General features: G+C 37.5%; 1 protein-coding gene across 4 annotated transcripts; it reads right to left on the bottom strand.

The window, feature by feature from the left end:
• Nucleotides 1–2,395: 2,395 nt before the first annotated feature.
• LOC105876851 (uncharacterized) lies at nucleotides 2,396–15,647 on the bottom strand. 4 transcript variants are annotated; one of them, XM_012774797.3, is made up of 5 exons: nucleotides 14,471–15,647; nucleotides 11,831–12,045; nucleotides 6,714–6,840; nucleotides 6,345–6,437; nucleotides 2,396–4,677 (listed from the first exon to the last, which is right to left on the bottom strand). In XM_012774797.3, exons 2-5 carry the CDS (start codon nucleotides 11,900–11,902, stop codon nucleotides 2,672–2,674), a joined length of 2,298 nt encoding a protein of 765 aa, XP_012630251.2. In that variant the 5' UTR covers nucleotides 11,903–12,045; nucleotides 14,471–15,647; the 3' UTR covers nucleotides 2,396–2,671. The 4 variants fall into 4 exon arrangements, with proteins under 4 accessions (XP_012630251.2, XP_012630250.2, XP_012630253.2 ...); XM_012774796.3 differs by lacking the exon at nucleotides 14,471–15,647 and adding an exon at nucleotides 12,191–14,455; XM_012774799.3 differs by lacking the exon at nucleotides 14,471–15,647 and having other exon boundaries at nucleotides 6,714–6,877; nucleotides 11,831–14,455.
• Nucleotides 15,648–15,983: the final 336 nt, after the last annotated feature.

Raw genomic sequence — 15,983 nt, 5'->3', positions numbered from 1 at the left:
ATGAGGTGGAGTATGCCACTACCTACCTCACCATTCTGAGGGTTTTAATAAGTGTTCATCAGACACTGTGGAGTATAGAGGTTACCAGACGTTTTCACAAGTAATATTAAGCAACAGTCATTATACTGGAGTAAGGTAACTGGGGAAGAGGTAATGAGATCTCCAGTCACTATTTTTTAGAATTCATGAAAGAAGAGTAAGGTAATGGGGGAGGGGGGGTTTAATGGAGAGTGCCCAGACATTGTTCTGGGGTAGGATAAGAAGGAGAGAAAGTGGTGATCTCCAGACACTTTCCAGAGGATCAGCAGACATTGTCCTAAATTGAGGATAATAGTGGGTGATAAGAACTACTAAATTGGGGGAATAATCATGAAGCCACAGATACACTACTGGATGAGGTAAAGGGAGGATAAGAGTGGGTCGGCAGACATAGTTGTAAGATGAAGAAGGGCATATGCTGGATGGCCAAGTACTGTGAAGGGGTGACATGAATAAGAGCTAATGATGGATCAGCAGACATTGATCTAAGGTGGGGTAATAGGAAGTGTCACCAAGCACTGCTTGATTAAGGGCTGGGGGTTAAAGAGGAAGCCCTGGCCCTATTCCCTTCATGAGGTTCTATACCTTGGCCTCCATCCTTACCTCCCCATCCTGCCCTTCACAAAGGCAAGACCATCTCTGCACAGTCCAACTATTTCCCACTCCCTGCACTGCCAATGGACTGGGCCCAGACAAACCATTCTGCTGGTATCAGAGGGGCCACAGAATAGCTCAACATTGTCAGACCAGACCATGTGCCAGCATCTGTGATGACACTGCTGCCTATTTAGCTAGGGTTGGACACCTCATATCCAAAGAAGATCCACCCCTGTCACTCTTGGCCCTTCCATACTACAGGCTTCAGGAAACTTTCTTTGGGCAGGATGAGCAGGTGTGTACACTGGGTTCTGGAAGGAGTGTGGACCTATCAAAATACAACTGGGACAGGGCAGAGCTGTGGACACGGGAAGAATTAGCAGGGATTTTGCAATCACTTTGGAGCTTTGGGATTTTGGAATCATGGCAGGGAATCCTGGAAGCAAGCACTCACATGGGATTTCTTGTACCTCAGTTATCAATTCCTTAAATGGGATGGCATCCTGCCAAAAGGTTTTACAATGACTCTTGACCTTTAGGGTCAGGAAGGGACACAGCCCAGGTAGATTAGAGGTGAAGAACCCTGGTGTGTTTCAAGCAAATTGGTTCTGCCTACTAGAACATCTCATACTGCTACATAGAAACAGAGGGAAGTGATGTGAAGAGCAGGGTCAACACACTACAATGTGCATTTATGGAATGCCTGCTGTATGGCAGGCATGAGTCTAGGCTCCTAATGGTGAACAGAGAAAAATGTTCTAGTGTGGAAGCCATAGACCAATAAGCAAAATGTACAAAGCATCATGGATATAAGTGTTGTGGAGAAGTATAAAGGAGGAAGGGTAAGGGGCTGGAATTTTAAACCAGACAGGCAGACAAGGACAGGAAAAGCCTGTGAGGTGTCACGGGAGGAAAGACATGAAGGAGCAAGCCACACAGATATAATGAAAAACTGCTTTTTGGAGAGGTAACTGCAAATGCAAAGGCCCTGAGGCAAGAACTGAATGGATGTGTTTGACACACATGGGGGAGAAGGTTCTTGTGCAGTGTAAGGCACAAAGATGGACATAGAGCAGACAGTGATCACATGCTGGTGTTGGTTTTAATATGAGCTACTGATTTGTTATTATGAAAGTCACATGCTTAAGGAAGGCAAATGAGTTGGAAGAACTATGACAGCAGAAGGGAGACTTCAGTTGACTCAGGTGACCTGAAAATTCTTATCTCAGGAGTTTTCCTGAGTATAATGGAAATTCACAAGACAACGTGCTGCAAGTGAAAAGACAATGTACTGATGGCTTGAGAGGCTCAGAGACATTACTGGTGGCTAATGAAAGTGGCTGCAAGTCATGGTGCTAGATGACAATGGAAAGTCAACATAACTCTGAGACTTCTGTCTATATACAAAAGGAATATTTTTATTGCAGTCTTTTACAATAAAAATATGCAATGGCAGATTAGATAAACATAACTGTGTTAGATTCAATAAAAGAATAAAAAATCAGTCACAATTCTGTTAGAAAATGTGTTCTGCAATAAACAACTCACAGAATATAGGACTTATCACCACCATATATATTATGTTGTTTTAGCATTCAGTTTATTGGTACTTGTATGTATTCCACAGGAAACAGGAACATCCTTAACCAAACTTAATATACTCTTTTCTTATGAAGAATTTGGTAACAGTGTTCCATTGTAGTTTTCTTGAGAAGGCTTTTTCTTTCTCTCTCTCTCTCTCTCTCTCTCTCTCTATATATATATATATTTTTTTTTTTAAAGCTTTTTTCTAATCCACCCAATTGACTTGGTTCCTTCTCAGGATGAATGTTCCAGGATTTAATGAAGCTAGAGACAATGTGGGAAGCTTCCCTCACCTCATTCAGTGCTTTCTCAGACATCCTTTTGCGAACAATACTGTATGACATTCTGATGTGGGCATTCCTAGTTCAAATAATACACATATTTTCCTGCTGCATGGATTCAATAATGTACAATCAAACCCGACCTCAGTGAGGTTTTCTCACTGTTTCTCTCAAGTGTGAATACTCTGATGCATGTTGAGCATTGATTTCTGAAAGAAGCCTTTCCCACAGACTGCACACTTGTAGGGTTTGTCTCCTGTGTGTGTTGTCTGATGTTTATGCAAATTTGACATATTGCTAAAGGCCTTCCCACACTCAGCACACACATAAGGCTTCTCTCCTGTGTGAATTCGCTGATGCACTTGGAGCTGTGATTTCTTAGTGAAAGATTTCCCACAGTCACTGCATTCATAAGGTTTCTCCCCAGTGTGAATTCTGTGATGTGTAATCAACTCTGACTTCTGTCTAAAGGTCTTCCCACATTCAGAGCATATGTAGGGCTTTTCTCTTGTATGAGTTTTCTGGTGTTTACGGAGATTTGACCTGCCACTAAAGGCTTTCCCACACTCAGCACACACATAGGGTTTCTCTCCTGTGTGAATTGGCTGATGCACCAGGAGCTGAGACTTGGACGTGAAGGATTTCCCACAATCACTGCATTCATAAGGTTTCTCTCCAGTGTGAATTCTCTGGTGAATAATAAAGTTTGACTTCCGGATGAAGGCTCTTCCACACTCAGTGCATACATAAGGTTTCTCTCCTGTGTGAATCTTCTGATGCATAATGAGTATTGATTTCTGGTTGAAAGCTTTCCCACATTCATGGCATTCATATTGTCTCTCTCCAGTATGAATTTTCTGGTGTATTTTGAGATGTGATTTCTGGGTGAAGGCTTTTCCACAAGTACTGCATTCATAAGGTTTCTCTCCAGTATGGATTCTCTGATGTGTAATCAAGTCTGACCTCTGAATGAAGGCCTTTCCACATTTAGAGCATATATGGGCTTTCTCTCCTGTGTGAATTTTCTGATGTGTAATTAGATTTGACCTGCCGGTGAATGCCTTCCCACATTTATTGCACATATAGGGTTTTTCTCCTGTGTGAATTCGTTTATGCACATGGAGTTGTGACTTGGAAGAAAAGAATTTCCCACAGTGACCACATTCATAAGGTTTCTCTCCAGTATGAATTATTTCATGTGCAACCAAGTGTGCCTTCCGGATAAAAGCTAGCCCACATTTCATGCATACATATGATTTTTCTCCTGTATGAATTCTCCGATGCACTGTGAGTGTTGACTTCTGAGTGAAGGCTTTTCCACAATCACTGCATTCATAAGGTTTCTCTCCAGTGTGAATTCTCTGATGTATAATCAACTCTGACCTGTATGTAAAAGCCTTTCCACATTCAGTACATATGAAAGATTTTTCTCTAATTTTAACTTTCTCATGTTTAATGAGGTTGGAACTATTATTGAAGACCTTCCCATATTCGGTACTTACATAGGTATTCACTCTTGTGTGACTTCGTTGATGTGCCTCAAGTTTAGACTTGGAAATGAAGGGTTGCCCACAGGGACTGTATTCACGTGGTTTTTCTGCAATATGAATTCTTTGATGTGTAATCAATTCTGTCTTCTGAATGAAGACCTGTCCACATTCAATACATACATAGGATCCCTCACTTGTATCAATTTTCTCATTTATCTTGAGGGTGGAGGCTTTGCCACAATCTCTGTATTCAGGGTGTCTCTCTCCAGTATGAATTTTCTCATGTATATTGAGATCTGAGTTATAAGGGAAACCTCTCCCAGATTCACTGCATTCATAGAGATTTTCTCTGGTACGAATTCTCTGATGCCTAAAGAGAGAAGATGCTTGGAGAAGGGATTTTCCGCATTCATTGCCTTTATAGGGCTTCTCTCTTGTATGGGTTTTCTGATGTGTAATTAACTCTGACTTCTGCACAAAAGCCTTGCCACATTCAGTACATACATACAGTTTTTCTCCTATATGACCTTTCAGAAGTACCTTGAATTGTAACTTTTGGGTGAAGATCTTTTGAAATTTGTCATATTTGTAGGACTTCTCTCCAGTATATATTTTCTGATGTTGAGAGGATGTTTGTTTATAACTTAGGATTTTTCCACATTGATTATGGTCCAGTAATTTTTCTCCTGTTGGAATATATTCATGGTCAGTACAGGAAGAAATTTAACTATTTTGATAATCTTTAAACTTTAATATTCTTTGATTTACTATTTTGATTATGATGGTATACATCTAAATTATGCTTCAAACATTTCCAAATGAGTCACATTAATTGGTTGGTTCTTTAGAGGAATGAGATGTATGGGCTCTCAGGAATTATCTTTCTAACGTACTTATATTCATAATGCCTCTTTGTAGTCAGTATGTTCTTGATGAAAGCAACACCACTTAAACATTTATTTTCTATTTCCCAATAGGTCTCTATCTGGTCACCAATCTGCCACAATTCTTCTACATTCCAATACAACCTAACATCATTGCTATCATCACCTTCCCTTTTAATATAAAAAGAAAGTTTTCAGAGATTCCATGCTGTATATTTGAAACACAAACTTCCCTTCTCAAAGGAGAAACACGTGATTTTAGCTCAAAGAACAGCAAGCAGCGGGGGGTGGGCAGTACAAATGGCTCATCTAGATTTAACACAGAGAAAGGGGTGAGAGTGGGTAATCTTATGAGGAGGGAGGGGATAGTGTATTGATAGGAAACATTGTGGGATACAATTCAGCAGCAAGAAGAAATAAACTAGATGAACAGACTGTAGCATGGATCAATGTGGAAGAAGGCAAAGAAAAAGATACAGAGCACTGTAACATTTATATAAAGCAATGATACATAACTCTAATTCACTTTAAATTTTATAATATGTGTGAATTCAGAAACGTTTCCATCATCTACAACAGTGGCTTATGGTCAGAAGGGAGATGGGTGTGGAGAAAGGAGAAAAAAGAGATTACATCAAAATAAAATTAAGAGAGAATCCTCACCCAGAATCATGGTGATAGTGTGTGCTAAACACAGGACTATGATTAAATTCAAATATCACTGGACGGAGTACAAAAATAAAGCAATAACAAAAAAACCCAACCAACTAGAGAGACCCAGTCCATGTGTAAACACTCAATCAGCATCAGAAGAAATGCTGGAAGGGTGATTAATAATGTCAAACACAGCAGAACGATACTCCCCAAGACTAAGCGACAGTGATCCCCAATTCATCAGTTAGATAAACAGCATGGAGAATTTGAAAGAACCAAGAAATCTCAAGGCAGTACCTATGGAGAAAATAGGAGGAGAGCCTGATTGGATATGAACTTATAAGGTATCTTACAGTAAGAAAGAAAGAAAAAGGGACTAATAGAGGTAGGAGTTTGTAACATATAATATTAATAATTGTGAAAGGAAGCAAATCCATAAATGCCTGAATGTATAAAGAAGGACTCTAGGACTATGGGGAAGGTAGAAAAGAAAGAATGTTAGAGAAAAGGTGTATAATCAAGAAAGAAAGATCTTTAAACAGGTACACTGGCATATAATTGAGAATTCAAAAAGCCAAAGAAGACAGAAATGACAAAAGTCATCCAGGTAGAAGGCAATTAGTTATCCAAGAGGCCAATAAGGCAATTAGTTATCCAAGAGGCCAATATCAAGGATTCTTAAGTTATACAAAAAATTCAGAACCTTCCAGAAGGTTTTTACAGCATTTCAAGCATCTTAACAGCATTTCAAAGGTACCAATCTTTGTCAAGACAGCTGAGATTTATTCCCATCTCCCTGAGTCACACTCACTCACCTGGACATCTCTGATGTAGACTCTCGCCCTGCAATACCCATGGCTCCTTTCCTTGCTCCAACATGACCACCTCTGCTTTGGGAACTTGGTACCCTGTACAAGGGAAATGATAAAGGACAGAGTCAAGCTAATTATGTTTCACAGCCCAATCAATAAAGTCTTATTGTTCAATGAGCATTTATTTAGAAAAGTAATTATATATCTCTAAGGATAAAGTAGTATTCTGAGTGCCCTAAAGGGATAAACAACCCTGGACAAAAATCAAGGACAAACCAATACCTATATAACACGCTTCACAGCATTCATTAATGGAGAATGGAAACACACTCAGTGAGGCCTCCTTTCAGATACCAAGGTGACTGTGCTTACCCACTGAGAGCAGGTGGCTGTAGGTCTCCAGCATCACATCCTGGTAAAGGTTTCTCTGAGAGGGGTCCAGGTGCTGCCATTCCTCTCTGCTGAAATCTATAGCCACATCCCTGAAGGACACTGATCCCTGTAAGGGCATGTTCTTGTTCAATGTGAATAGTTAGCTTTAGGGGATAGAGAGACTATATTTAGGAATATGGAACATGGGCTTTGTGGTTGTTTTTAATTTACCTCTTCTTTCTAAAAAGCTACCTTCCATTTCTCTAATGTTTTATAATGAAAAATTTCAAACATACAAAAAATGTAATAGAATTGTATAATAAAAACCTATATATCCACCACCTATGTACCATCATTAACATTTTACTTTACTTTATCACACATCTACCCCCCTTTTATTTGTCCATTGATCCATCTTACTTTTTTGCATTTCAAAATAAATTGCAGATAGCACTACACTTCCTCCTAAATAACTTCAGAATGCAAATTAGTAACTAGATTATAATATTTTGGGGAAAATTTACATAGAGTTAAATGCAACAATCTTTAGTGTATCATTTACATTTTTGACAAATATATACACCTATGTAATACAGGAACTTTCAAGAAATTATATTACATATAGGATGCATATTAAATATCTAGTTATGTGTATTTTGTGGAAGACAGATATCCAATAAAGAATTTCTGCTATTTGTTCTGTACTGCAGTCAATTACTTGTTTTTCCTAACTGGCAACTGAAATAGGCTATTTTTTAGTATTATAGCTACTGGAGGAATGAATGACCTGTGATACACTTTCTGAGCAATTTAGGACTAGCCATCATTATGCTAGTCCTGGCAACTTAAAAATGAATTATTTATGGTTCTAATCTTCTATCAACTTAAAAGACTTGGAAAATAAAGAGGACTGAACTTTGAGAAAAAGAAGACATAAGTTCATTAAGGTCTTGAAAAGTAGATCTCTATGTGGGACACACTGAGGCCACAAAAGAAGAAAAGGTGCAATCTATGTGAGGAAGTAAGTTTACGTTCCATGGAGTTGAAGAATTTAAGTTGGAAGATAAGAGTAATATAGAATATGGGGTGAGGGGGCCATTCCCCAGAAGAGACATGAACAATGGTGGAGAGAGAAGAAAATACACAATGAGTTGGGGGAACTACAAATAGCTCAATATAAATGGATAGAAGTCTGCATGATGTGTCACAGAGGTGATTATTAAAAAAAATAATTGGTGACAGATAAGAATGGATTTTTTACTTTAAGTAAAGGTAATTAAGGTACTTAGATTTATTATTTTATTTTTTCCTATAGGTTCCATATTATAAAATAACCAAACAACTTATAAGGAAAAGTTCTTTATGGAATGATTCTAGCTAAGAAGTTAGGATAAAATTAAAATATCATCATTTATAACTACAAATGAAATAATGGATTTAGACAATAATCATTAATGGTTGCTCAAATGCTTCTGCTGAAAGGCTGAAGAGAAACTTATAATGGATGGATCAGCTAAGAACATCTACATTCACCCATCAATTTTAATATCACAAAAAGAGAAATTATCAGACATTATGTGCCTCCTGACATGATATATTAGTAGTAATTAATTTCATTATATCACCATAAAGTATTCTTGTGAAAAAAATTAAACCTGAGTCTCATCAAGCCTCTAGATCTAATTCAAAGGAAATGTGAAGGAAATAAGAATATATTGAAGAATATCAAGACCAAAAACATCAGCTAAAGGCAGCAAATGACTCATTTCCTGAAAACATAAATTAGAAGAGAAAGAATATGGAGGTGAATCTTTTATTATAATAGATAGACTTAATTGTCATACTACACAAATGCAACTTGTGGATGTTTTTTTGGCTCTTAATTAAAATTAACAGCTGGAACCCATTCTATTAAGTGGAGTAGCCCAAGAATGGAAAAACAAGCACTACATGTACTCACCATCAAATTGGTATTAACTGATTAACACTTAAGTGCATATACAGTAATAACATTCATTGGGTGTCAAGCAGATGGGAGGGCGTCAGAGGGGATGGGTATAAACACACGTAATGGGTATGGTGTGCACCATCTGGTGGATGGACATGCTTGAAGCTCTCACTCGGGTGGGGCAAGGGAAATATATGTAACCTAAACATTTGCACCCTGTAATATACTGAAATTAAAAAATGAACCAAAATTAAAAATGTTTATGACACATTTAGAGAAATTCAAACAATGGGTATTATATAATATGAAGGAACTATAGTTATTTTGTTTTAGAGCTTACTGGTTATGCTAAACAAAAGGGAAAAATCTTAGGTATAGAAGTATTAAACAACTATTTCTCTTTTTTTGTTACATACTTTGGTTATATTAAATATTTATCTATATTTCCTTTCCTTGATCATTACCATGTAGAAGCAACTTGTGTTTCTATTAAACATCTCTATCAACTATTTTTCCTCTCTGTGACTGATTTCTTCCCTTATCTTTTTTTCAGTCATTATTGTTCTTTTATCTTTATTGACTTATTCTTTTTCTAACTTCTTCAGCTGAAACCATCACTCATATTTTGTCTTTATTTTTTTTTCCAAACTTCCAGGATTCCTTAAAAAGGCATTTAAATCTATATTTTTTTCCTCTATCTACAGTGTAGCTTTACGATACAAACTTTAAATGTAGGACTTCACTGAATTTTTTTTAAATTGTGAAAAAGATATAAAATTAAAATGCTGAAATGTCCAATTCAGTCGCGTTAAGTATATTCATCTTGTTTTCCAAGAACCTGTTATTTCTTTATCTCTAATATAATGCTCTTAGTAAGAAAACAGAATCAATATTATAGCAAAGGGTTATACTTTTTTTCTGCTTTGATTAATGCTTTTTAGAGTACTGTGATAAAATGGCCAATGGTATATTTGATGATTCTGTTCATTTTTAGCTAATATAGTTCAAAGATACATTATTAGCTAATAAATGTTGACAATTTTATAATTCTTTGGGTGTATTCCTTTTATAAATATGAACCACCAATCTTCATCCCTTTAGGTATTTTTCATCTTAAATTCCTTTTGATCTGGTCCTAAAATTACTGCCTAGCTTTCTTTTGGTTCTTGTTTCTAAGTCAATCTTTTCCCATTCCTTTATTTTTAAATGAGGACAAAATTAGGCCCTCACAGCTGAGACTTGGCCTGGTACTATCAGTTAAACCTTAGTGTTCCTAGAAGATAGCCTGGCAGGATCAGCTAAGACATGGTATTCTCCATGGTGCTACACAAAAACAATCTCACACAATACCAACTCTCCTCACTCTGCCTAATACAAGTGACTGCTGCTTCTTTGCCAATGATATCTTATGCCTCAATCCATTCTTCCTATCTTCTACATGAAAATTATTAATATAACCAATCATAAAACTGCCCAGCAGCAAATGAAGTAGAGGTTCATTGGGGTTAACCTGGCTCCCTCACTGCATTTGACTAAACTGTAAAATGAAATTCTACTACCACTTATATGTCCAATAGAAAGGAAAGACATGACCGGAATGTCCACTGTACATTGTTCATAACTGTAAGGCTGGTGGCAGGGACCCCTCCCCTCCCTAGATGGAAAAAGAAAACACTTAGTGACCTGACCTGCCAAGGACAAACTGCCAGGCCCCAACTGAGAGGAACCACACCCAGATCTCCACCTGGATTCACTCCTGGATTCCACAATACCTCCAGCCCCTCCCATTTCTCAACGACCTTCCAAAGTCACAATAGAGAATCCCAGCTCTTCCCGCCACAAGTCCCTAGCCCCGCCCAAAGGGTATAAAAGGCCTCAGCCCCTTCAAACTGCGGCGACTTCTGGGGGCCCCGCTCTTGGGGCCCCAGAAACTCGTCCACAAGTGTATAATAAAGCCACGTGGTTTGGCCCCCCCACTCTTTCTCTTTCTGTGTCTCTTTTCTTTTCGCCACCGCCGAAAAACCTTACAATAACATCTTTCATATTTTACCAAACAAACATTAAAAAAGCAATGTGGTAGCTGGGCAAAGTGGCTCACACCTTTAATCCTGGCATTTTGGGAGACCAAGGTGGGAGGATCGCTTTAGCCCAGGAGTTTGAGGTTGCAGTGAGGTATGATTACATCACTGCACTCTAGCCCAGGCAACAGAGTGAGAACATGTCTCAAAAAAAAAAAAAAAAGTGGCAAAAAGTTTGTTTACTATGCTCTTTGTGAAATCAAAAGAAAAAAATTGTATTAATAGTTGTTTTCACTTGCACAGAGAACTAAGAAAACTAATAAAACTGGTCATCTACATAGGGAGACATGGGCAAATGGGAGGCAGAAGTAAGAGAACCAGTCTCATCTTCTCCCTGAATTTCTTTCACCATAATACTTTTTAGTGTATTGTTTTTTTATATATATTTTTAATTTTTGAACTAAGTGTATATATTGCCCATTCAAAAAATTAAACTATTGCTAATAGTTTAATACCTTCAAAGGGATAAGAAATAATATTATATTACACCCATGAAATAAGAACAGGATGCTAATAAAAAAAAATTTAGAAAACAAACTACAGTTTTTAAAAATAGAATTAAAATATTGATAGTGGTAATGAGAATCTCAATAAGAAGAGTTGGAGAACAAGGTAACAAAATATCCCAGAAAGGAGAGCAGGAAAGAAATATAAATAGTAGAGGATAAAAATGGAAAACCAACATCTGAAAAACAGAAATTTCAAAAACAAAAATAGATAAAATACTTGTGTTTGGGGAAACACTTTAGGAAGACAAGGAGAAATATTTTCAAAATCTTACGAAGAATGACTTCTAACCAGGAATTTAATCTGCAGCCAAATGACCAATATAGTGTGATGACAATATAAACAACAGTTTTCCTTGAAAGTCCAAATCTCTCCACTGTCATACAACTGGCCTCTAGAGATGGAGACATTACCCAAGTATTTCTCATTCTTCATAGGAAGATCAAGGTTTGTTTCAGGAGCAGCAGGTCTATAGTCTGTCTGCTTCCTGTGGCCCATCTGCCTCTGCCCAGAGTTTCTGGTGACAGATCAGAGATATCTACTACTGGCATGAATTCTTACCCCCTGGAACTTCTCCTCCTTACCTTGTATGAGCTACCATAATCCTCTGGAGCCAGAGCTGGGGATATTTGGGGTGGGGTCCAATTAGCTGGCATGGCCAACTGGGTTGCAACCCTAGTTCTCTAGGGAGCCTGAAGCTTAGTGGTCATCTGTGAACTCAAGCAGAGCTGCTGGGAAGAAGTGGGCTGGATTCTGGAGGAAGATCTGGGCCAAGCGCTCCCCAGAGACACTAAGAAACCTGGAAAGACAATGTCTACATAGTCAGTCATTCAACATTTACCATATAAACACTTCCTGGATACACCAAGGTGCTGGTCCCTGAGCTACAAACCACAACATTTGTTCTCAATACATACTCATAGTTGAATATATATTCAAATCACCTGTAGGGTTTGTTAAATCATAGTTAAAACTTCTCAGCCTTATCACCACAGTTTCTCATTCAGTAGGTCTAAGGTAGGGTCCAAGAATTTTCACTTGTAACCTGTGCCCAGGTAATGCTGATGTTCTTGGTGCAGGGTCCATGCTTTGAGAACCAGTGCTGTGGAGCATATAAAGCTTAATGCTTTATGGCATTAAGCTTAATAAAAGCATATAAAGCTTAATAAAATATGTCAAGGCGAAATATGGAAAAGACCATGAGATTTGGAGTGACAATACTGCTGATTTGACTGCAGCTCTGCCACTTTTCAGCTATGAGAATATGAAGAAGTTATTCCAGTTTTAGTTATAAAAATGAGTATAAAATGCCTAGGTCATAGTTATGAAAATTAAATGAGATGATTCTTGTAAAATACTCAACACTTCCCTAGCACATGAGAATCAAGCAATACATATCAGCAATTACCATGCTCTCTCAGATCTTAAGCCTTAATATAAAAACAATGTAATCAAAACAAGTAAAATAATAAACATACCAGAAAATACTGGTCTATACATGTGACAAAAGTGATATTCAATTGAGTGTGCAGAAGACATTCATTGCATAAATGGCCCTGATATAAATGGCCATCCACCTGACTGAAACAAAGCAAACTAGATCTCCATAACATAATATTTGGAGTAGACAAATTCCTGCGGGACTGAACATTTAAATGTATGTATTTTAAAAACCCCAAAAACTATTAAAATTATTTTTAGGAGTTTAGGTAAGATTGTAATAGAGTACAAAGGATCTTATTACACATGACAGGAAACCCAAAAGCTCTAACAGAAAAAAACAAGTATTTCTGATTACATGACATTTCCTAGTTATGTGTTAAAGTACAGCATAAAATAGCATGAAAATATATATAAAAGTTTTTGATATGTGATAATAGGTTGCTTCTATCAAGTCTAGCAATCACTAGGCAAAAAAAAAAAAAGTTAAAAAGGATATGAAAATTCACATAAAAGGAAACAAATAGCCATTAATGAAAAAGGTGCCAACTTTACTAACAGGAAAATGCACCAGAGCAATTGGGTATAATTTTCCCTCAGAATTATTAAAACTGTAAAAAAGCAACAATATCCAGTGCTAGAAACCATTTAGGAAAATAAGTTCTTTCTTAAATTGTTAGGGGAAGCTTGAATTGCTGTAACATCTTTTGAGCTATTTAGTCATATCATTAAAAATACAAATAACTATTCCAAATAAAAACGTTTCAACTATACAAACAGAAACTGACAGAATGAAGTGCAAGTGGAATGACGTTTCCAGTGAGTACTTTATCCTCCTCAGCAAAATAATCTAAGGATACATATATTTAATATATGCTTAACTAGTATCTACAACAGTAGAAATTAGAGAACATACACACATTGTTTTTATAACAGATGTGACATTTATGAAAACTGACTATGAACTAGACCATAAAGCAATTTTTCAACTTGAGCATTCATTATCCAGACATGATTTCAAACAGAATGTGAACTTCTAAATAACTCATGGGTCAAAGAACAAAAGACAAATTTATTTTAAAACAGATTTAGGCCGGGCGCGGTGGCTCACGCCTGTAATCCTAGCACTTTGGGAGGCCGAGGCGGGCGGATTGCTCAAGGTCAGGAGTTCGAAACCAGCCTGATCGAGACCCCGTCTCTACCAAAAATAGAAAGAAATTAATTGACCAACTAAAAATATATATACAAAAAAAAAAAAAAAAAAAATTAGCCGGGCATGGTGGCGCATGCCTGTAGTCCCAGCTACTCGGGAGGCTGGAGCAGAAGGATCGCTGAGCCCCGGAGATTAAGGTTGCTGTGAGCCAGGCTGACACCAAGGCACTCACTCTAGCCTGCGCAAGAAAGTGAGACTCTGTCTCAAAAACAACGACAACAACAAAAACAGATTTAAACAATAAAGAAAATGTTACACATCAAAGCTTGTGAATCTTTATATTAAAGGCTGAAATTTAAAGAGCTGAACTTTCAACTCAGGTTAGAAAAGCAACCTGATCATTAACCCCACCCATCACCAGAGCCGATCCTGTGAGCCTTCAGTCACTGACTACAAAGTGCCATCACTGTGCCCCAAAGCCGCCCCATTACTGACACGAGAAAACCCTACCAGAGACGACTATCATCCGACACAACCCCCCCTCCCATTAATAAACCTTAAAATCACTATCGCTAAGTCCACGGACAATCCTCCCATTAACGACTCCACTTAATCCCTAATCACAACGAACCAAAATCACTGCAGAGAATTCTCGGTATCAAAAATCCGAAAACACTGACACCAGCAGCAAAAAAAGCCTTAATGGATCACTTCCTCTTCCGGCCCCTTGCCAGAGTCTTTGTATCGCGCATGCTCAGAATTGACTTGGAAGCCACGATCAGCCAGCAGTCATCAAGACGCAGATACGTCGTGAGAGACATTTTTACGTACATCGCGCTGTTACGTGGAGAACATGGCCGCGCCCACATAGTGCTTCTTAGTGCGGGCCGCCATCTTCTACGCTTATCCATTCCGTACAGAGGAGGAATCTTCTGCCCGCCAAATTTCTCACAGCATGGCTGGGATTCTATCAAACAATGCGGAACTGTGACCCTTGTCTGACTACGCTTCTACTCGATTACAAGAAGGTACTAGAGATAGGCTCTGGAGCTCTGTATTTGGAATAGCAAAGTTACTACTCTGGATACAGCACACTGCAAAGAAAAAGTATCTGCTGGGAGAAACCACAGGGAGATGAGGAGGATTTTGTTGACCTATTATATAAAATGGTTAGCGTTCTATTTTTTCCCAGGCCCTGGAAGAATTTATACATAAATGATTTATTATTTAACCACAAAAATTCTATAATAAAACACAGGAAAAGTTCTTATAGACATCAGCCTAGGCAAAGAATTTATGACTAAGAAAGACCCCAAAGCAAATACAGCAACAACAAAAATAAATAAATGGAACTTAATTAAATAAAAAAAGTTTTGCAAAGCTATAGACAGCCTACAGAATCAGAGAAAGTATTTGAAAACTATACATACGATAAAGGACTAATATCCATAATTTACAAAGAACTCAAAAAATCAGCAAGAAAAAAAACTAACAAATTCATTAAAATGTGGGCAAAAGACATAAACAGAAGTTTTTCAAAAGAAGATAATAGACAAATGGCCAACAAACATATGAAAAAATGCTCAACATCACTAATCATCGGAGAAAGGCAAATTAAAAAAACAAGATACCATCTTACTCCAGTCAGAATGGCCATTATTAAAAAGTAAAAAAAAAGACAACTGCATGGATGCAGAGAGAAAGGAATGCTTACACACTGTTGGTGAGATTGCAAATTAGTACAACCTCTGCATAAAACACTATGGAGCTTATTCAAAGAAATAAATGTAGACTTACCATTCCATCTAGCAATCCCACTACTGGGTATCTACCCAAAGGAAAAAAAGTCATTTTATCAAAAAGGTACCTACACTTGAATGTTTATTACAGCACAATTCACAACTGCAAAGATATGGAATCAACCCAAGTGCTCATAAATTAATGAGTGGATTAACAAAATGTGGTATATGTATACTATGGAAGAATACTACCCAGCCATGAATAAGGATTAATTAAGGCCTTGTGCAACAATCTGGATGGAACTAGAGATCATTATCCTAAGTGAAATATATAAAGAATGGAAAAACAAACACCACATATACTCACTATTAAATTGGAACTAACTGATGAGCACATATGTGCAC

This window comes from Microcebus murinus, chromosome 16 (genome assembly GCF_040939455.1).
Source record: "Microcebus murinus isolate Inina chromosome 16, M.murinus_Inina_mat1.0, whole genome shotgun sequence".
Taxonomy (NCBI): domain Eukaryota; kingdom Metazoa; phylum Chordata; class Mammalia; order Primates; family Cheirogaleidae; genus Microcebus; species Microcebus murinus.
The sequence above is the reverse complement of the archived record's forward strand: the minus strand, read 5'-3'. Positions and strand labels throughout refer to the sequence as shown.

Bases quoted from the DNA above. Each gene is read 5' to 3' on its own strand.
- LOC105876851 (XM_012774797.3), bottom strand. From the start codon at position 11,902: ATGCCAGCTAATTGGACCCCACCCCAAATATCCCCAGCTCTGGCTCCA. The intron at 6,841-11,830 runs GTAAGGAGGAGA...ATGCCCTTACAG, and splicing joins ATTATGGTAGCTCATACAAG to GGATCAGTGTCCTTCAGGGA. The intron at 4,678-6,344 runs GTGAGTGAGTGT...ATATTCCAACAG, and splicing joins TCTACATCAGAGATGTCCAG to GAGAAAAATTACTGGACCAT.